The sequence below is a fragment of the Crinia signifera genome, chromosome 4 (assembly GCF_055691185.1).
Source record: "Crinia signifera chromosome 4, ASM5569118v1, whole genome shotgun sequence".
NCBI classification, from domain to species: Eukaryota; Metazoa; Chordata; class Amphibia; order Anura; family Myobatrachidae; genus Crinia; species Crinia signifera.
In genome coordinates, this window is record NC_139220.1 from 28,474,224 (window position 1) to 28,495,412 (window position 21,189).

Sequence of the window (21,189 nt, forward strand, 5' to 3'; positions counted from 1 at the left end):
AGTAGCTCTTCGGGCGGTTTATTTTGTCGCGAGTAGCTCCCGACCCAAAAAAGGTTGGAGACCACTGCTTTAAGGCATACAATAATACTTAAATGTTAGGCTGCAATATTCCAAAGACCACGAACCCCATGATTTTTGTTCTGCATAAAATGTATTAAAGTTACCGTTTGACCAGTTGAGGCGCCAATTACTTTATATGGCTTGGTTAACAAGGCTGAGAGCAGTAATAAATCCATGTATATGTTTTTTTTTTTTTTTATAAAAGGTTTATTTTGTTTTCAGACTCTGAATCCCTACAACAATATAATTTATGATGCAACAAGAGCAAATGGAAATAACAAAACATCACAAAGTTACAGCAAATTTGACTGTCGCCAGGTACCAGCAAAATCTAGCCCGAATGTCTGCCGTCATCACAGCTTACAATAATTTTTCAGCCAGCGGAATGCGGTGGAATCTTATTCTTTGTTGCAGGTGACTATACTTACCAGGTGCGTAGATTACCAGGAAGAGGAGAAGTCAATCTCTAGCTGTTCAATTAGACAAAGGTTTTAATGCCTTTCTCAGACTTTGAACTACAGCTTCATTTGTAAATAGCGGTGATGAGGTGGCTAGGGAGTGTGAACGACAGCTACATAAAGCACAAGGAAAGCTGTAAGTAAGGGCCTGCCCATAACGGAGCATTAGAACCATCCTCTTGCGGCGGATATTTCTCTCTGCACACAGCATGGAAGTGGATGGCAAATGCTGCATAAACCAGATGAGCCGCAAGCAGGTATTTAGGATAGAATGGAAATTTTCAATAACAGTTTCTGCCACAGTAGAGCCATAATCATGTGACTAGGAACTGCCATCACCCAAGACACTTGTTTTGTACCTCAGTGATGTCACTAGTTACCAGTCTCAGGTTTGAGAATGTGTCACTGAAGTCCATTGGGTAACGGACCTACAGCAAAAAGGTCTAACACTGGGTGTAAGTCTGTCATTATGTTTTGACTCAGCGTGGGCCTCTCAGTGTCATGTAAAAACAGGAAAAAAAGGGGGGGGGGGGGTTAAAAAAATCAACAGAACAGTGGAGATTAACAATTAAAAAAAAAGACCTAAAACAAAACTAAAACAGTGCAATTATAATAATAATAAAAGGAAAAGTTCACATCTGTTATAGCTAAGAAAGCACACGGAGCAATATATAAATGTATCTATTTACATAAGCGTATGTAAATATTCTAGAACCTGCTTAAAGTAGACTTCATAGTATTTCTTTTTGGTCCATAAGGCCCACTTTATTAAGGGATGGTGGCTTAACAGAAACCAAGGACAGCATGCATGGTAGCGGGGAGTAGGGACATGCCTCCTAGTACCAAGTAAGCATGTACTGCATTATTTTGGGGAGAGAACTCTGGTTTAAATACGAGGAGCAGAAACAATCTATTCATGTTGCCTCAGGGAGATCAAGATATCAACCATTCGTTAACAATCAACAAATCAAGTGGCCATTAAAAAATAGTAGTGGAAAAAAAAAAAAAAAAAAACACCATCTGCTGTCTAACATTATTTTCTAGGGTTTTCAGAAACTTTTTTTTTTTGTCTTCTAGGATTAATACATTGAAGTTTGGAAGAGTTTGGCAATACTATTATATATTTTTCTGCTTTTGAAACCATATCTTAAAATCAAAAGTAACAGTACAGTTAGTTTGTGTTACACTGCATATTTCCACAGAGAAGTCAACCAAGGTCAAATACAGAAAGGAAGGATGCGTTTAGCCACATTGGCGATTGCGAATTTTATCTGCAACGTGTGGGTAACATCTTGTAGCTTTAGTGTATGAAGAACCATGGTGGGCATTCCCCCAATGCGACTCTGTAGAAACTGCAAGCTTTTTTTTTATATTAACTTTTGCCAAATATTCAAGTTCATTGCTGGATTTCCTTCCGGGCTATTTAATCTCTTCTCGATTTTCGATTTCTGGGAGATCGCCTCAAGGTGTCATCCTCCTGTTGAAAGGAACATAACATTTTGGTCACAACGACGGCAATGGTTTGTGTATGGACTTCTGTAACAACCTTATTAAACAATAAAAGTGCCCACCAATGACGTGATTTGAACTTTTTAGTTGTGTTTTAGTGTTTATTTTGCCTTGCGATGCGTGCTCCAGTGTAGTCTACATCGCATGAAAAAAAACTATGTGCAGGCTGGTATTTTTTTTTTACTACATCGCATCTAGTTCAAATCGCACAGTGTGTAGCGAATCGCATGCAATATGCACTTTACATATTTATGATCATATTGTACTCCTTTCCAAATTGCACAGCACACATTGTATAGCGCAAATCACACCCATCTCACCGTGTGTGGGCACCATAAGAACTAAAGGTGCCCATACACGGAGCGATGTCCTCAATACTTTTTGTACTCTATGGCATCCAGTACAAAAAGCATGTGATGTGCTAGAGCAGTGTGCTTTCTGTACTAGACCCGATGCCATCTAATACAGAAAGTACGGGGGCTGCACCTACTTTTTGTAGTGTGCGATGTGATGTGTGCAGGAGCACACATCGGACGGGGAAACAGGTCTGTGTATGGGCAACTTTAGGGAGATTTCCAAATTTCAGATATGGAAACGAGGGTTATGGCACCCTGGACACACTGCCTAGTCTACAAAAACGCTTCGACCCACGCACAACAATCTTTTTTTTTTTTAAATAAGCATCTGCTCTGTGCTCAATACATCTGATCAGAGATTTAGCAGCAAGAGATATAAAAAAAATATAAAAAAAATTAAATCCCCACATGACAGTCACATTTATCGCTAGCAAGTTACTGAAAGTTTAGGACAAATACAACTTAAAAAGTAAGTGGATTACTACATTTGCCCATTTCGGCCACATCCATTGCTGACCGGAGGATAAAATAAAGAATAAAGCCAATCAATGAAACATGAATATAACTGAAGATGGGGGGTTGTGACCTTTCCCTGCGCAGTTGGGGAAGCTGTACTTCTATAGAACCTCACTGTTTATAGAGGCACCGAGTATAGAATTGTGAAGAAGGATATAGAGGTGCGCTAGTAAGAGTTTCACCAGAAAAAAGTATACAGTGGTAAAAAGTAAAATATGTTTATTCTGAATAGCAGTATAAAATATTCTTCCAATAGATGGTTTCACATAGAATTTCAATACTTGATCCAACATTGCCTAAAATAACCCTACGCGTTTCATCCCATAGGGACTTCTTCAGGGTTAAACAAGAATCAAATTGGATAAACTATTAGTTCTCACCGACTAAAAAAAACAAACAAAAAAAAAAAATAATAATCGAGGTATGGGATATACCATAGGATAAATCAATTTGTTTGGTATCAAAGCATTAAACCATATCATGTGATGTGGTTTCAATAGCGATCAGAAATTAAGAACAAATGTAGACTCCTGCTCTCTGACTGATGATACGATACATACCCCTGTAACTGAATGTACCAGGGAATACTAACTGTAAAGACATAAGTTGGACTGCTGTCTAAATTTGTTCTTTATTTTTGATCGCTATTGAAGCCACATCACATGACATGGTTTAATGCTTTGATATTGAACAAATTGATTTATCCTATGGTTTCCCATACCTCGTTTTTTAACCCTTAACGAGAACTGGGGGGGGGGTCTGTGGCGGTCACAGCTGCTGCAGCCGTCAGCTCAGCTGAATGTCAGTACGCTGGTGGCCGCCACAGACCCCCCCCCCCCCCCCCTGGTGGCGCTGGGGTGATCTGAACGGCGAGCTGCACATTGTGAAGGGGAGAATCGCATGCGGCTCTACTGTGTCATGCAATAGTTTCACTGCATGCAGCTCTACATCACCGAATCCTTCTATGGATGCAAAGAAATTGTCCCTCAGGTGTTCAAAGAATTACATTTTTATGCTGTTTGCATTAGAATGTACATAAGGTCTACATCACCACTTACCTGAGATTTATTTCCCTCATCTTCCTCATCATCTTCCTGGCTTCCATCCCCTTTATCATCCCCTTTGCCATCTATAAATGCTGGAAGACAGATTGAGGAGCGGTGAGTTACTGACAAACAAGTGAGCGCTAACTTGTCAGTTCCAGCTGTCTCATCATACAAATGTTCTGTATATGGATCCCGTAACCCTCACAGGGACACTTGCTGCAGGCTAATGGAATACAGTGAGCGGGGAGTGCTACTGGTCTCGTAACCGAAGGTGGCAACTGATTAGATGCCAACAGATATCTCCAATTAGGAACCAAACACTTTTTGAAGACAGATTTTGCACAATCATCTGCTTTGCTGGAATATACTAGGTCACAGGTACTCAAACTCTGTCCTCAGGACCCCACACAGTGCATGTTTTGCAGGTCTCCTCACAGAATTAAGTGAACTAATTAGCTCCAGCTGTGGAGCTTTTTAAACGTGTCAGTAAGTAATGAATGCACCTGTAGAGTGACCTAGAAACCTGTAAATGTGGGGCCCTGAGGACAGAGTTTGAGAACCACTGTACTAGGTGGTTACCCATTAGATGCAAAAGAAGGGCACCCGTAGTGGCTTACTCATCACGTCAGCCCTAGAGAACAGTGAAGCGCTAGACGCAGCAACATACAGTATATGGTGCTACAAATAACACTTAGTTACAATATATATCCTTATGGATCTAATTTACCCATATAATCATTCTAGTCAACTAACGGACCTTGAAAAAAAAAAAAAAAAAATGCACTAATGCGTAACCAGCATTCCTATTTATTCATTCCATTTGCCACCCGGCTAGTACTCACCCTCTTTGTCCTGCTCCTCCTCAGCAGGCTCCTCCTCTGCATTCTCCTCTTCGTCCTCCTCCTCCTCCGCTTCCTTGTCCGCCTCCTTTTCCTCCTCCTTCACATCAGGCTGTGGGGCATCAGTCTTCTTGTAGCTGGAGTCTGCTGGCTGCTTCTGGAAGTTCCAATACAAGCAGCCGTCAGTTATAATCATCGGTTATCCCTAGAAACTTCACGATAATGCACCTAAATGTGCACATTTTTGGAGACCTAAAAAAACATATTCACTCCTAGCATGTTCTACCAAAAAAATACAGCCAGATGGCCACTATATTATACATCTATGCCCGAACGGGGTTTAGGCCAGTGTGCCTACAATGTTCCAATTATCTATAACAGATTGATATAAATGAGGATATCAGAAGTCCACTTCCGCATAGCTTTGAACGTTGACAAGTATAAATGAGCGTAATCTCTTATCTTCTATCAGGAAGCCCAAAAACAAAGCAGCTTCTAGCTAGGATTTATCTTGCACAGTCTAGGAAAGGACAGTGGTCAATTCAATTAGGTGCAATTATTACTATATGCCACAATTATAGTAGCTCAGAGTCCAGACGAGATTGGGAAGAGCTGCAGTGGTTAGCTTCTAAACAAGGATTACTTGGCTAATCACGGCCCTTGGCTGAGGGGGAAGGTGGTTTGGCATTTAAAAGAATGTATTCTGTTTAAAACTGAACCATTTTTTAAAATTCATTGTGCACACTGACGCCATGGCGGTATAGAGGATGGAGTTTGTGCATTATAAGAGTTGGAAATTCTAACCCCCCCCCCCCAGCATGCTGTGAATTTACCAGCAAAGCCCCATATAAACAGCAGGAAGAGAGATGAACGAGAGAGGAAGAAAATGGCCTCCCATATTAATTGACTTGAACGTGAAGCAATCTTGTCTTCTTAAGACTGAACATAAAAAATTTATGGACAGAGGGCCAGGTACCAGCTGCCTTTTACACTGCTCAGTCTCAGCACCAGGCTGTGCAACAGAGAAGGCATAAACCAACTTAGAATGGGACATCCTTTTTGTGAACTGGTATGCAACACTCCAATATCTTGTAAAAGACTGAATTAATCCAGCCACCAAACCTACATTGAGGCTGCAGGTGGAACACTGCTGCGGGCATTACAGAGCACCACAAGAGATCAATTCTGATAAAGAGGACACCGATTCCAAAGATCGGCAATAGCTCAAGCCAAAATGACAACTCCTTAGGCCAGGGGTTCCCAAACTTTTTAAAATCACGGCACCCTAGAGCATCAGAATTTTTTTTCACGGCACCCCTAGTTCAAAAGTTTCTTATTCTGTAAATTGATTTGTATGTCATACATGGGTTAATTTATGGGTGAGGGACAGGATTAGCTTCTGTTTGTCCACATATTTTATTATTGGTAGCCCACCAGCAATATTTTTGCCTTTTACAATGACCATAAATAATTTCAATTTCCTCTAGACCACTAATCAAAGGCACCCCTGCAAGTGTCCAGAGGCACCCCTAAATCTAGATGAGAAGTAAAAGATTGTTTCTTCAAAGTTTTGAAGAAGGAGTTGAACAGCCCGCACCATGTTACACTGCCCCTGAGTAGTCACCCACAGACAAGTACTCTTCAAGACCCAAATCAGCCCCATCAGCTCCCTCCAGAAAGGAAAACTGTCAGATTCAACCCTGGGCTTCAGGACTCTGGTGATTGCGAGGACGAGCCAATGTTCGTTAAGATATCGCTACGCTTTGAAACCAAGTCTGTATCTCGAAGTAGGAAGGGTGGTTGAAGCTCTATATCTAAACACCTAAATCTAAATAGGCTCCTGGCCCAACGATGTGATGCAGGTAGCTGGAAGGAGTAGTACCTTCGATCAAGTGGCGCATACCGCAAGCAGAGTAAGCTGTGCAAAGGCCTAGTCCAGTGGCACCCAAACATGGTACTCAATGCACACTATGGGCAGTATTAAATGAGAAAATTCTCCGTGCATGGCGAGCGTTTTATTTCACTCGCCATGCACTCTCCGTGTTTTTGCGGAGATTCTCCATGTTTGGAGATTCTCCGTCACGGCACTTTATACACTATTCAATGTATTTAAGACTCGCCGCCACTCGCGGCGAGACTTAACCCCTGCAGCGGACGAGCGTCCGCGGCAGGGAGCTTTCAGGGAGCCGGGGGACGGAAGCAGCCAGAGAGATTAAAGTCTCCCTGGCTGCTCCAGAGGAATGTGGAGGGGAGGTGGGCTCCCCGGGACCCAGGCAGCACAGGCCTCCCCCCCCCCTATAGCCAGCGGGGGACCTAGTATTCACTGCACCCGATCGTGCATATTAACGATCGGGTGCAGTGAATATATGAATATCTAATGAGCGGCTCGAGCGCTCCGGCCCCCTGCTGGCTGCACGGTGTAAAAAAAATAAAATAAAAAATTAATTTTTTTTTTTAAATTAAATATATATTCATGTGCTATAAGCACATGAATAAAAATAATATGCCCCTTCACAGAAAAAAAACACCTGATTTTTTGACACCAAAATTAAAAAAAAAAAACCTTTTAGTTTAAAAGTTCACATTCAAAAGATGGAGAATTTCTACACGGAGAGAGACGGCGAAAATCACTTAGAAAGACGGAGAATATTTCACATTGAATAGGGTGGTTCACTTTTGGAGAGCAAAATGCTCCGTCCAAGGTGAAAAAAAGCAAAAATTCTCCATGAAACACGGAGAATTTTTCTCATTTAATACTGCCCTAACAGTTTAGGTTTTAAGGGTATCAATGGCTGAGCTATAGATTGGGAAATCAAACTGACTGAAGTATTATGTCCTTTGTGCTCAACCTTGCCTGGCCTTAACACCAGGTCTGCAAGTATGTCTTGAGGACCAGACCTGGAAACCTCTGGACTAGAATAATTATTTTCTACAGGCTGTCTCTGCCAGATCAGCAGCACTACTGGTGTGTTCACAGCAGCTGGTTCTGTGCATATGAATCTACTCATATGGTGCCCATCCCTGACTGTCTGCAATGCACTGTCAGACATTTTGGACGATTTACAAAAAGAAACGGATGTTCCCTCGTCAGATTAAATGACAACTCCCTTTAAAACGGATGTCACAGAAAGTAATTAGAACATGGATAGTCTGTACTAATCCCTCAGCGAAAGGGCTAAATGCCAGCACTTAAGTGTGAATCAAAATTTACCTTTCTCTGTGTCTCTTCTGCATGTGTTGTATGCCCAATACCCATATGGGGTCCTTAAAGCAAGTGCTAAGCACCTCAAACCACTTTATATACCGGTGGCCCCTTGTATGATAGCCACGGTGTAAGCAAAAGTCATAGGCAACCACACACACACACAGTTTGTTTTGGTTGAATAGCACAAAAACATCTAGGCGCACTGTTCGTTTACTTATTAAAAAAGGGATTTCTTCACAAAAACATACAAATTTAGTGCAAAGAGGGATATAGCAAAAAAAAAAAAAAAAAATAGGGAGTCCGTGACAGCTCCCTATTTTTGACACTCACAAGCTTGTCAGTCAATTCAGATGTTAATTTTAATCAATGTAGCATGATTACAAAAATAAAAATAGGGACAATATCCTACCAGAAAAGACGAGTGCCAAGAAGGAATGGTAGGAATAGTAAAAGAACACAGTGCGCCTAGAAGTTTTTGTGCTATTTAATCAAAACCAAAGTTACCCACTGGGCCAGGCCAACCTGTGGCTCTCCAGATGTTGATAAACTACAATTTCCAGCATGCCTTGTCAAAGCTTTAGCATTCTCTTATTAGCAAAACTGTGGCAAGGCATGCTGGGATTTGTAGTTTCTCAACATCTGGAGAGCCACAGGTTGGTCAGGCCTGAACTGGGTGCTCAGACCACCCCAGCACTGACACTTCGGCAGCACAACACTTTTTTTCTGACTAGACATGAAGTGCCCTTCTATGAGGGGGAAAATGGCTGAATCATCATTAAGAACTCATTTATAGCTTCATCTAATCAAACAAAACAAAACAAAAAATCTGGCGATCAATGCTGCCCATTTGTGAAATGAAGAAAATGCTGTGGTTACCGATATATTAGTCCTGCACTTACCTTGCCTGAGCAGCAGAACAGAATGATCAGGAACACTGGCAAGGCCACAGTCAGAATGTAGACTACCCACAGCCAGGGCTTTTCCTCAGCTGCAGCCATCATCTGACCGACCACACTGGGCTGGACAAGGAGGATAGGGTCAGACAACATGCAACATAAGGAATTATAGCACTTTACTCACTACAAATCCCTATATAACGCACAGAAATAGTTCACATGGACCATACATATTTAATGTGATACATCTCTAGCAAACGCCTTAAAACTAGAGATGTGCGGGTTCTGTTTTTCTCTGACTTACTCGGGAACGTATTGGCTATCGACTATCAAATGTTTTGGCTAGTCAATCCGATCCAGATTTGAGAACAGAGTAAACCCAAACCCGCACATCTGTACTTTATACACACAGGGTCCAAATCAAATAGCAGTCGCCAAATCTGAGGGGGATAGATTTCCACCCGCACCCTATGGAGGTGTAAACGGAAATTAGCTACTGTAATTGTGCAAGACACGTGATTTAAAACGCATGTACTAATCAGTAAGTGTTTCTTCAGTGTATGGGGGCCTTGGACTCAAATCGGATGTTACATAGGTTAAAGAGTTACACAGGCTCTCGCTGCCTTTTGTTTTTACAGCGTAACACCAAACTAAACTTTTGCTATAGGCCCAAATGGATCTGGAGCAGGGCATTTAAGTGGTTTCATATTTGGAATCCGTGACGTGGTTTAATAAGCACAATTTTACAGTTTCCTAATATAAAAAAAAAATAAGAACCAAACACAGTTGTTTGAATAACTTCTAGTTGGCTTACCTCCGCAGCCCCATCAGCCGCTTTCTTCAACCCCCAGCCAGCGTTAGCCCAATCGTCAGCCACAGCTCTTTCTGAGCACACAATGAAGTTGTCAAAGAAGATGTCAGAAGTCATAGACCACAGCTCCAGCCCCAGAGCATAGAACGGAGTCATCCTGAATGGTTCCAGATCCTCAAAGAAATCTGGATTGGGGATCTTCCTTGGTTTCCAGATACCCTGCAAAAGGAGATTGATCACATTAATTTGTGTCCCTCAAGATACTTTGCAGCTTCCCGTAATGTCCTGAGAAATGAGATTAGAGAATAATTGCCACTTAAGCTGCAAGCCCTGCATTAATCAGCTGGCAACTGAATGGGGATTCTCAGATGACACACAACATAGCACATGATTGACAGTGAGAGCTCCCAGAAGCTTCTTGTGCCTGGTGCCATTTAAAATGATGGTAAAATAGAAAAGTTTTTTTATTTTTAATTTCATCACCACAAAAGGTTAAAATGCAGAAGTTGAAAAAATTATCGTTACTAACTAGTTAAACCTTATTAGCTCAAACCTGGTAACTGGGATTATCAATCATTGGTGCCTTCCATTTTCCTTTATAGTTGGGGTTGTCAATGGTTGGGCGCTGCCAAACTCCACAGCCAGGGGCAGATTCGCATTTAGGGTTTGCCACCTGTGGTGCCTCCCACTCGCCATCCATATCTTCATCCCTGTGAAGAGGTTAAAGGAGGACTCTAACAAAAATCGTACACATACAAGCAGATAATTATAGTGTTCACGCTATGCTGTCTTAACAGGGCGCCTGATATTTAAAGGGCAAAATGCGCCCTGCCCTTTTAACGGCGCCCTGCTGTCTTGCATCACATGAATATAGAGTGGTGTGTGTGTGGGGGAACCACTGCATCTCCTTACGCGCTCCGCCAATTATGCCGATGACAGGGGCATGCCCCCCTCAGTGTCACCGACTTGGGCACTGCCCACCCACCATGCCCCTTTTGTGGTAACCGCCAACCCTGGTGCACTGCCCATACCGAATTCTAGCGGGAACACTAATTATTACCCTTTATAAGACACCACTGTGCATAAGGCAAACAATAACACAGTACATGGTAAACCGAATAGAACAGTACACAAGTAACAAGTAAAACCAGTTCTCAGTACACAATACAGCTGAGAAACAAAGTATACAAGGGAGTCATTTATGAAGGATAGTAACCGAACCCTTTAGCAATGGCGCAGGTTAGAGCAGCTGCAAGAGATGATGGCTAAGATTGAGTGAAGTACGGTGAGACAAGCCCACCAAGTGGGTGGAAGGCCGTAGTTGATGTGCAAAAGAAAAGGACTGTGAGAACAGGATGGTGGAGGACCCTGCTCTACTAGGAGCTTAGAGTCTACAGCAGAAGGCATGAGGAGAGATCTGCATGAAAACTTGAGGGCAGGTGGTAAGAGGATGGATAAGAAAGGAGGGTGGGGTAAGCTACGTGGGTACTTTAATGAACAGCTGCATTTTCAGTGCCCATTGCATGCTCATGGAGAGCCTGATAGAATGAGGAAGCTTGTTCCAATGCAGTTAGGCAGCTTGGAAAAAACCTCGTATTCAAGCATGTGATTTAGTAACAAGGATAGAGGAGAGGTGAAGGTCACTGTCCGACCAGGGAGGGGGAGATGGAATATGCAAGACAGAGAGTTTGGAAATGTAGGTGCAGTGGAGTTATAGAGGACCCTGTATGTGAAGGTGGGGAGTTTGAAGGGAAGTCTGATGGGACAAGAGTAGCCAGTGCAGGTTTTGGTAGATGTATAGCGGCGGAAGAGGAAGACAAGTCTAACAGACACGATGAGTAAAGACTGAAAGGAAGCCAGATGGAAACAGGCGAGGCCAGCAAGGAGAAGTTTGCCAAAAGAAACTGCCTGATGTGAGTGATTTTGTGGTGCTTGAATAAACACAAGAGGGAGGAGTCCAGAGAAACACTCAAGCAGTGGAGCTGGTGAAGCCATCAGTGATTGAGATATCTTGGGAAGGTGGAGAATGGGGAAGACTAATTTGGTTTTGGCCATCATGAGCATCAGAGACCGCACGGACAGAGGTTGGGATGGCATAGAAGCAGCTCAATACCTGAGAACGTACAGAAGGGGAGAGTTATTAGTTGCTTGTCACTTGCATAAAAGGTGTAATTGATGCCAAAGGAACTGACTAGTACCACTTTTCCACCAACAAGTCAGAACTGACACAGAGTTAAGACTGTTCCAACCCAGGTCAGACCCCATTTGCATTGCACCTTAAACCCAGGCTATTCCTGGGTCGTCACAATTTACCCTGAACCCACATTTACCATGCATGTCACTCACACTCCCCTTGAGGTGGACCTCTACATACACAGCCAATCAGCAGCTTTAAAAAAACATAACCTCCATCAGGTAACTCAGGTTTACTTCTTTACAGTGCAGTGTTACCAGGGTTGGACTGGGTTATTTTTCAAGAACCCTTTTATACTAAGCTGGTTACTGCGGCAGTGAAAAATGGGTATAGTTCATTCTTTAAGTGTAGAGGTGCACAGGAAGAAGAACGGGAACAAGGGCAAGATTGGCGGCTGGTGGAGGGGGGACTGGGCAGATTGGCTCCTCGCACGTGTCCCTTAATGATCCTTAGTAGTGACAAAGCAGGCAGAAAACAATACAGTGATGCAACACGACACTACACCTTCTATAACCCCAGGCACTTACCAGTCTTCCGGCTTCTCGGCATCAGGATCAGCAATGTACTCTGGTTCATCATCTAGCCAGCCGGCGGGTTTCACTGCACTCTCATCTGGGATCTTGGCTGGTGCGTCCTCATCCCTAGATACAGGGACATCACACATTTAGCCGGCAGGAACAGAAATCATTTTATATACCCAATTTGAAGTGGGAATCAGCCAGAATAGACCACCATAGCGATGGATTTACCATCAGCTACAAGGTGACCTCCTCGGGTGACGTTTACAATGCTTTTGTAAACGTACTCACATTTCGCTTTTAATTGGAATAGAAAAGGGATATGAAAAATAACGGAATAATGAGACAGGACTGAACACAACACGGTACATCAGCATTGTGATTCCCCCCCCATCAAAAACACAGATAAACAAACAGTGGGCTACAAACAAGGCAGCACTACTACCAAATGGTGTAAAATTGCAGGTACAAATCAGGTAAATAAATCTCTATTAATGAGGTCATAAGAATGAGAGAACTTTCACATAAATACCCATGACCACATACAGTAACTTATCTTGGTCCTTTATTGTATGCATGAAGTCACTTACCAGTCTTCTGGTTTCACAGCATCAGGATCTGCAATCTTGGGTCTCTCATCCCAGTCTTCAGGCTTCTGGTCATCGGGGTCCTCGATCTCTTTGGGTGGGTTGACAGGGGGGTTCACATCTTCAAGCAGGTTGCCACTGTTCACCACGGTTTGGTCAATCAAGATTTCAAAGGTATTGTCAGGATTCAGGACTGCATTGGGGAACAGGAGGACACTTTATTGAAAGATTACAGCAGTCCCATTTAGTCCTAGCATATTTCAGACTGACATGGTACGTGCACCAATATCATCTCCTCATGTATGAAAGCAGAGAGGTGCGAAATGAAAGGGGTGCAGTGTGCCCCTTGTCTACAGGTGGCAGCTGATGGCTCTGGGCTGCATGTCAGATCTTGAGCATGGCCACGGGAGCTGACCGGCGTGGAGAAACACAGCACAACAGCACTAGGCCTACATGGCCTCAGGTACTCGCCAAATCAGAGAGCAATATACTATGCTACAGGCAATGCATAGTAGTGTTCACTCTAGCACCCGCCATCTTTGAAAACCCATGCAGTTCCTCTTCCCTGCCTGGGGTGTCACTGTCTGCTGTAATGCTTCTAGCACAGTGTGGTCTGTATATCAGCACCGATATGCAAACCAGACCTGTTCTAGAAACACCACGGCACACAGTGACACCCCAGGCCGGGAAGAGGAACTGCATGGATTTTCAAAGATGGCGTGGGTGCTAGAGCGAACACTACATGAGATGACAGTGACCCCCAATCCTCCATAATTTGACTGGAGAGGCACCATTCTGTTAATCCACGGCAAGGGATATACAGGTTGTAGTCAGCAAATGACCAATAGGGTTCAGCTTCTGAACATGCTATAAGGAACAGATCTCGTTCCACTGTTCTGGTTTCTCAGCTTCCATCGCACTGCCGGCATTCAGCCCAAAGCATCTCACTTATACTTCAATGCTGCTGGCACCCTTCTCTGGTGACAGAGGTTCAGCGCATCAGGGAGTACACATAAAGACATCTTTATTCATCCCAACAGCACGCAGTGTCCTGCCGCAACATTTGATGTGAACTGGGCATGCGTGCGAGATGCACGTGCGTCCCAAGACACGGCGCGCCGTTGGGATAATTGAAAACGGCCCCGTGTGTATGTTGCCGAGACGCATTGAGCCCTCTGTGGTGAAAGCACTGACCTAGAGTGTAGAGGTGGGTTTTCTTATCGGTGAAGAAGGATTTCAGGTCGGCGTCCGGCTTCTTCGCGTGTTTCTCCTCATACTCTCCAGTTTTGGGGTTTTTGTGACGGAAGATAAAGTGCAGTTTGTAATCTTCACCACACTTATCAGGGCCAAACATGATGGTGTACTGTGTCTTATCATGTAACTGGTCCTGGAAGGAAGAAAGAGATAAATCGTATAACAGATCAATGGAAGCATATGAATGGCAATAGGCCTGGAACAGGAGTACGGAACCGCACAGCCTTCACCAATATATCAATATGTAAGCAAGACAAGACTTTCTTCATCTTTAGAAGCACACCATTTATGGCTGATCATATCAAAGCCCGTAATATAGTAATGAATACGACATCCACTCACCAGGCTCTGCTCGGGTGCCTTGGACAGCAGCTTGATGTAAGCCCCTCCACACTCAATCCCACTCTGAAAATTCACCTCATACCTGTAAAAGGAGAAAACAAGGATTCAGATTTGCGGTCCAACCAAGCAGTGAATACAGAGAAATAAATGATCTACAACAGGGATCGAAGTAGAACCACACCCAGCAACAGAAGCTCCAATAGGGATCTATCACTACGAAGAGATCGCTGGTATGATCACTTTGTGCGACGGGAATCCCAGCAGCCTAATGAGCATGCTCCGCCACTGGACTACTTATGAGTGAGAAGCCGTTACTGGGGAGGGTTGTTACAGAAACCGCTCATGCAATGTGCTCCCTACAGGCTACAATGGCTAACTGCAACTAAAGATGGTGTTCGCTACCAGGGCCAAGCTCCAGCTTGGTAAATCTTATAAAATAATAGGTCCCACCAATACCTATAGGTGCTATTGCTATTGGAGAAGGGGTCAACCACAGATCTCAGTTATCTTCTGAGGATTTCCCGTAATACATCCAGGGAACGCTTATAATTTGCCGGTGCTTTTAGGGCATTTACTGGTTACATAAAGTATGCCCCCATGTCCTTTAGGCAAGGACACCAACAGTGGATCGTTCCCGTGTAGCATCCTCCCTGCTCTCAACATAATCCGCATATATATTTGGAAAGGCCTATCCTAAGAGAATAAAGTATTCCATGGATGTCCATTTTAAACTAAGGAAATCGTTCCCTCAGCCACAAAAATGGAAAACATTACATTCACACTGCAATGCTGACAATAATTAAACAGATCTTAAGACAACTATCCATGTGTGTGCGCGCATCAACAGCTCTCTATATAAAACGTGGAGGCCTTGCCTGAAACTTGACTTCAACAAGTACTGGCATTACCTTACGCTCGCACCTATGTGAAATGGCTATCCCTTGTGATCCCAAATATTTCCTACTTTCATTGACCCTCCTCCCAACTCTTACCTGGAACCAAAGTAAGTTGCCTGCCCACACTGTTTACACTAGCTGCCAATTGGAAATCCCCCTCTCTATCCTCTACGCAGGCAATTATATCCCATATCTGAGAAGTTTATAATATGGAGTATATAACTGCCATAATATGTTATTCCTCAAAATCATTTATCAAAATGAGGTCTCCCTGGACGACCTCTTAAAAATTTCCCTTCCCCTATGGCCCCTGATACTTCTATCATCTTTCCTTCACTTTTATCTCATTTCTGGTTCTTTCCTTTTTTTTTTTTTATTATAATGGATCACTTTAGTGTTACATGACTTATTGTATTCATCACTTGTTTGCCAATTTGTACCCTAGAACATGGTCTTGTATCTCGTGATTTGCTTTATAAATTGTGTAAAATAAAAAAATAAATATATGTGAAGGTCTAGCACCCCACTGCTCACTAGGTTATGCTTTTTTAGATCTACAATGTCTAACGCTACAATCGAAGACAAAGAATGACGCAGGTATCGTGTCCCCTCGCATAGCTTGCTATGCTCACCATGCTTCGGGCATGGTGCCTCGCTGCGCTCAGCAGACTACTATAATCTAGCTATGCCAACGTGGATGGCAAAGTACGAACAAGTCTGGTTTAAAATAAATAAATAAAATAATAATAATACAAAAAAAAAAAAACTCATGTCGACCTTGTCAACCAATAGTTGTCGTCCTTTTGATGGTCTACCTAGAAACTTTAGATCTAATGCCCGAATAACCAGCTCGCTAAACCTGTGTGCAGTCCTTTATATGATCACCTTTCACCAGGCACCAACTTACTGCACAATTAACGGTTTCTTATCGAAGACGAATGGCCTCTTCAGCTTGCAGCCAATGGCGTGGTGCTTGGCACGTGACATCAGCACAAGTCCTTGGTCCCCAGGGAGTTTACTCTCTTTCATCTCAGCCACTTCCCATTTGCCTGGAGAAAAAAAAAAACACCAGAGGCCAAGAATGACTTTTGCCTCTTGCATTGTCCACAGAAGTAACCAGATACTTTTAGGACCCAGTCAGGCTTTCCGCCTCAAGAGGGCTTTTGTTTATTGTATACACTATAAAAAGGGAAGTAAACGGTATATTCCAGAATGATCTAGAGACAGCAATAAAATGACACCAAGACAGATTCACAACAGACAACCATCTGTTACTAGTCTACTTCCCGGGGACACGGCTGATTGAATAAAATACTGTAGGTCCTATAACAAATTTTTCCAGTATCTTTGTACACATGTAATTTCATGAGACTTGATGGCTGCCTGAGATCTTACCAAGGATTATACAGCAGTTACAAGCAACATGTGATTATATTTGACATTTTATGGAAAAGCCATACATGCTTACCACATTGTCACATAACTATAAATGCTTTGTGTCAATGGGGATTAATATATATTATTTTATTTCATACAAAAGGGCTGTACTGGCAGTAACTATTCTAAATAATATAGGTGCCTGTTCACAAATGCACTAATTCAATAACCAGATACACTCTTATACAGATACGCATTTGATCATTGTGATCAGTGGGGGCGACTCAATTGTTGTTCGCTGCAGGAGGGCGCAAAACAGAGCAATTCAATTGTTACCCCCCTCTAAATGGCCAAATAACCACAGTGGTGACATTTCTAATTGCATCCTCCTGAGAAGTGAGAAGACATCTATTTGGGTGGGATAAAAATTCCCCACAACATTTGAATAGCGACCCCCGATCTCTGCCAACTTAGGCAAGAGATCGGCTGCCCAAAGAACAATTGAATCTGCCCCAATGATCCTATCTTATCAAGTATAAATGAGTAGCCCAGTGTATAGAATATAATACAACAAAGCACACAGGAGATAATGTGAGTAAGCCCTTAATTAGAATATTGCAAAAAAATAAAATAAAACCACTTATTCGCCTACATCGCACTTTAAGGATTTTACTAGCGAACACAGAACGGCACCAAGTGCAGGTATTACAAAGAAAGCAATTCATATACTCAGGCTTGCATATTTTTGAAGGGGTGTGTTAAACCAACATTCTGTAGACAATATGCGATTGGTACATAGAAAAGGTCTATCACTGACTGCAGCAGAAAATAGCGCAGGCATTCCCAACCACGGTCCTCAGTGCACACCAAAAGTGCAGGTTTTAGTGATATCCAGGCTTCAGCACAGATGGTTTAATCAGAATCCCTCAGATACTAATTAAGTCACCTGTGACCAAGCCTGAATATCTACAAAACCTGCACTGTAGGTGTCCCTTGAGGACCGTGGTTAGGAATGCCTGAAATAGAGGCTAATTTTAGAGTATAAACCTGTTCCTACCATCATATTTGGCAATTTCATCATCGGTGTCATCTTTCTTAGCCTTGGAAAGAACCCACCTACAAAAAGGATAAGGAGAGATATTCAGAAAATGTAATCTATAGATTTATTGTGACATAACAGGGATTGTACAGATGGATTCAATGAATAATGGAATGAAGCAAAACATACAGAGGTAATATGCATTGGTGCTAGAACAGGTTGATTATTTTACATGATACAAGGTTATGGTATAGATCAGGGCTGGGCAACACCGGCCCTCCAGATGTTAGTGAACTACACATCCCAGGATGCGTTGCATTAGTTTTGCTATGTGGCCATGCTGAAACTGATGCAAGGCATGCTGGGATGTGTAGTTCATCAACATCTGGAGGGCCGGTGTTGCCCAGCCCTGGTATAGATGGTAGACAGTGCCTAGTTCGACCACTAATGGTCGACAAGCAAAATGACGACACTGTTTTCACAGGTTTTTGGCATCCATGCCAACATGGACACCGTTTGCGGCGATCGCCATGCTTCAGTGTCTCTGTGCTCGGCACAATACTAGAATCTAACATTGCCCACTAGGATCGTGAAGTAAGAACAGTCGATCATTAGTGGTCCACCGAACGACTATTGACTAGATTCCATGATGCATAAGGAGTGGACGGGAAACCGCCATCTGCCAAGCTGTCTCTTTAACAACGAACCATCGTGTGTGAACAATATCACTAACTATTCCCTTTCAACTCCCTGAAGCTTGAGATTGAACGATGTAGTGCATACACACTGAACAATTTGACATAAAATTAAGATATCATTTGCTTTCCAGTGACCATCTTGTTTTCTAAAACACCATAATAAAACTAATTGTCGCTAAGGATATAGTCTGCGCACACACACTAGTTGATATTGCACGAAAATTTCATTATCGTGCACAACATGTATAAAAAAAATCATTAATGTGTATGCACTATTAGTGTGCCGTGGGGAATGAGGTAGGGAAACACTGACCTAACCTTTAGGTTCCACCTGGTGGATGACCAATGGCACAACTAGTGTTCTGTTACTACAAGGCCCTTCAAGCTCTGCCTGCTGATACCAGAAAACCTATGCTGTTTCACAATACTGGGTGAGGCACGGGTGTCAGGCCTGCTGTAGATTATGGAACTCCCTCCCTTCTGGAGTAATATACCAACGCAGGAAAAGAACCGTCGTAACGCTTTGTACATAAAAAAAACTAGTTTTCTATAAATTGTGGACAGAAAGGGTATTCCACAAGATTACAACCAGCTGCTGTGGAAGTGAACACCACAGCATGCCCTAGTAACAAAACTGGCAAGGCAAGCTATGATGTGTAGATTTACAGAAAGTGTGCAATAATGGTCTACATCAGGGGTGGGGAACCTTTATGGGGCCAAGGGCCATTTCTATTGGGGGAAAATGCCTCGGGGGATAGATAAATATAAACGTACAAACTGCCCTGCGGCAGCCGTCCCACGCTCCGCCGGCTGCCGCAGTTTAAGAGTCTGTGTGGTCCGGCGGCTGTGCAGGGACCACACTGTGCAGGGAGTCTAGTACAGCGGAAATCTCACGAGAGGTCGGTATCTCTCTCAAGATTTCCCCTGTACTTGACTCCCTGCACAACTGCCGGGAGGGTGGGCGGGCCACACAGACCAGCTGCGGGGGCCGTATACGGCCCGCGGGCCGGAGGTTCCCCACCGCTGGTCTACATACACGTAAGACATAACAGTCTGTTCTTACCCATCCAATGTTCCTTTGTCAAAAGACTCTGCCAGATAAACCTCCCCAGTTGGGACAGGAGCTTTGTAAGTAACCTGCAATAATAACATGGGGAAATAAAAATCCTGAAAATAATGCCTGGTACACAAGGGACGAGTTGAGCTTTGGGCGACTGCATTGCTCAGCATAGATCGCTCAGCACATAGCGCTGCACCAACTAATTTGTTCATCTGTGCACATCTGTTCTCTACCTAAATAGACATTAAACCCAGAAGGACTCTGCTCGGAATACATAAAATGTTAAATAAAGCGGCAATGTATAATCTCAAAGTATAATTGGAATACCCTAAATCCAGAGCCCAGAAAACTACTTCCCTTGGACATTTATAGGATCCAACTGGTGCTACAATGCTAAGCACATACCAAGAGCTGCTATGCTCACTCCTGCTGGCAGCTCCTCCACCTGTGCACAACACCTGGATGGCAGACAGGGCGGAGCTTCCTCTTCCTGCGCAACCAAAGTGTTTCCGGAAAGGTGGCATGCCACCCAGTGTAAGTGAGCACAGCATCATCTAGTGCATAAAAGAGGCCAGGGAACATTAACATCAATACATGTTAGATTGACTGGAGCAAAGTTTCCTAAATCCGGATCTCGTAGCCCACTGGAGTCTGGACTGTGTGTGCCATGAGGATCGGGGTTGGGAAACAATGGACTAGAGAATATAAGAAAATAGGCCTGCTTCTTTAATCTTCGACTTTAGGATTGCAAGCAGGAAGAAGTTGGGGGACGCAAGCAAAGACCCCACGCAGCCCATCATTGTTCTACATTAAGAGTTTCAGTCTTTTCCCAAAGCTTTATTTTTCAAGCTTTCTGCCTGATAAAATTCTCTGCCGGTTAGCCTTGGAACTCAACCTTCCCGGCTGGATGGAGGCAACCTCCCCCAACATGCCAACATTCTGTAGAAAACATTGTTACGGTCGCACTATCAATATTCAATATTAGTTCAATATTAGGAGCAATGGCAATTTATAAAAGAGGACACACCTTAGGAGCAGGGGGTGGGGTGCTGGACTCTGGCTTAGCTTCTTCGGTATCATCAAGAAGATCGTCCAAGTCATCTATGTCCAGTCCATCGTCGTGGTCATGATCGTGATGATGGTGATCGTGGTCATGATCGTGATGATGGTGATCGTGGTGGTCCCCACCATGGGCTTTTATGGATACTACACCAAGAACCAGAAAGGTCGCACAAAGGAGCCACTTTACATCCATGATCTAGAAAGAGCACAGAAAAAAAACTTTATAGTCCTGACAATTACAAAAATGCTTTAGGCCGATATCCTTTTACCCGGGATTGCTGATAATCGGCTCACCTCGATATGCCGCAGAATGCAGTCTTATTGGCAAAACCCCAAAGGCAGCGCTGAAAACCTTTTTTTTTTTGCTCTTGAAGCTTTACTTGGAGGAAATTGGATACCCCCATTATTATGCATTAATGTTTAGTCTACGTACTAAATTCAGATGTAAAAATAATCCGGATTGGGT

The 21,189-nt window shown here is 43.3% G+C and overlaps 1 protein-coding gene across 2 annotated transcripts in view; it reads right to left on the reverse strand.

Annotated features, from left to right (window-relative positions):
• Positions 1 to 1,257: 1,257 nt before the first annotated feature.
• CANX (calnexin) overlaps positions 1,258 to 21,189 on the reverse strand; it is a 30,596-nt gene continuing 10,664 nt past the window's right edge. Inside the window, exons 2-16 of one of the 2 annotated variants that reach the window (XM_083181487.1) lie at positions 20,840 to 20,919; positions 20,689 to 20,797; positions 19,665 to 19,738; positions 17,922 to 17,980; positions 16,395 to 16,536; positions 14,592 to 14,673; positions 14,190 to 14,382; positions 12,999 to 13,188; positions 12,418 to 12,531; positions 10,250 to 10,406; positions 9,700 to 9,915; positions 8,889 to 9,008; positions 4,788 to 4,941; positions 3,958 to 4,037; positions 1,258 to 1,995 (exon numbers count right to left, since the gene is read on the reverse strand). In XM_083181487.1, coding sequence (XP_083037613.1) covers positions 1,942 to 1,995; positions 3,958 to 4,037; positions 4,788 to 4,941; positions 8,889 to 9,008; positions 9,700 to 9,915; positions 10,250 to 10,406; positions 12,418 to 12,531; positions 12,999 to 13,188; positions 14,190 to 14,382; positions 14,592 to 14,673; positions 16,395 to 16,536; positions 17,922 to 17,980; positions 19,665 to 19,738; positions 20,689 to 20,797; positions 20,840 to 20,916 — 1,821 coding nt within the window. In that variant the 5' untranslated portion in view covers positions 20,917 to 20,919 and the 3' untranslated portion in view covers positions 1,258 to 1,941. Of the gene's footprint in view, positions 1,996 to 3,957; positions 4,038 to 4,787; positions 4,942 to 8,888; positions 9,009 to 9,699; positions 9,916 to 10,249; positions 10,407 to 12,417; positions 12,532 to 12,998; positions 13,189 to 14,189; positions 14,383 to 14,591; positions 14,674 to 16,394; positions 16,537 to 17,921; positions 17,981 to 19,664; positions 19,739 to 20,688; positions 20,920 to 21,189 lie in introns of both variants that reach the window. The other variant, XM_083181486.1, reaches the window with a different exon arrangement.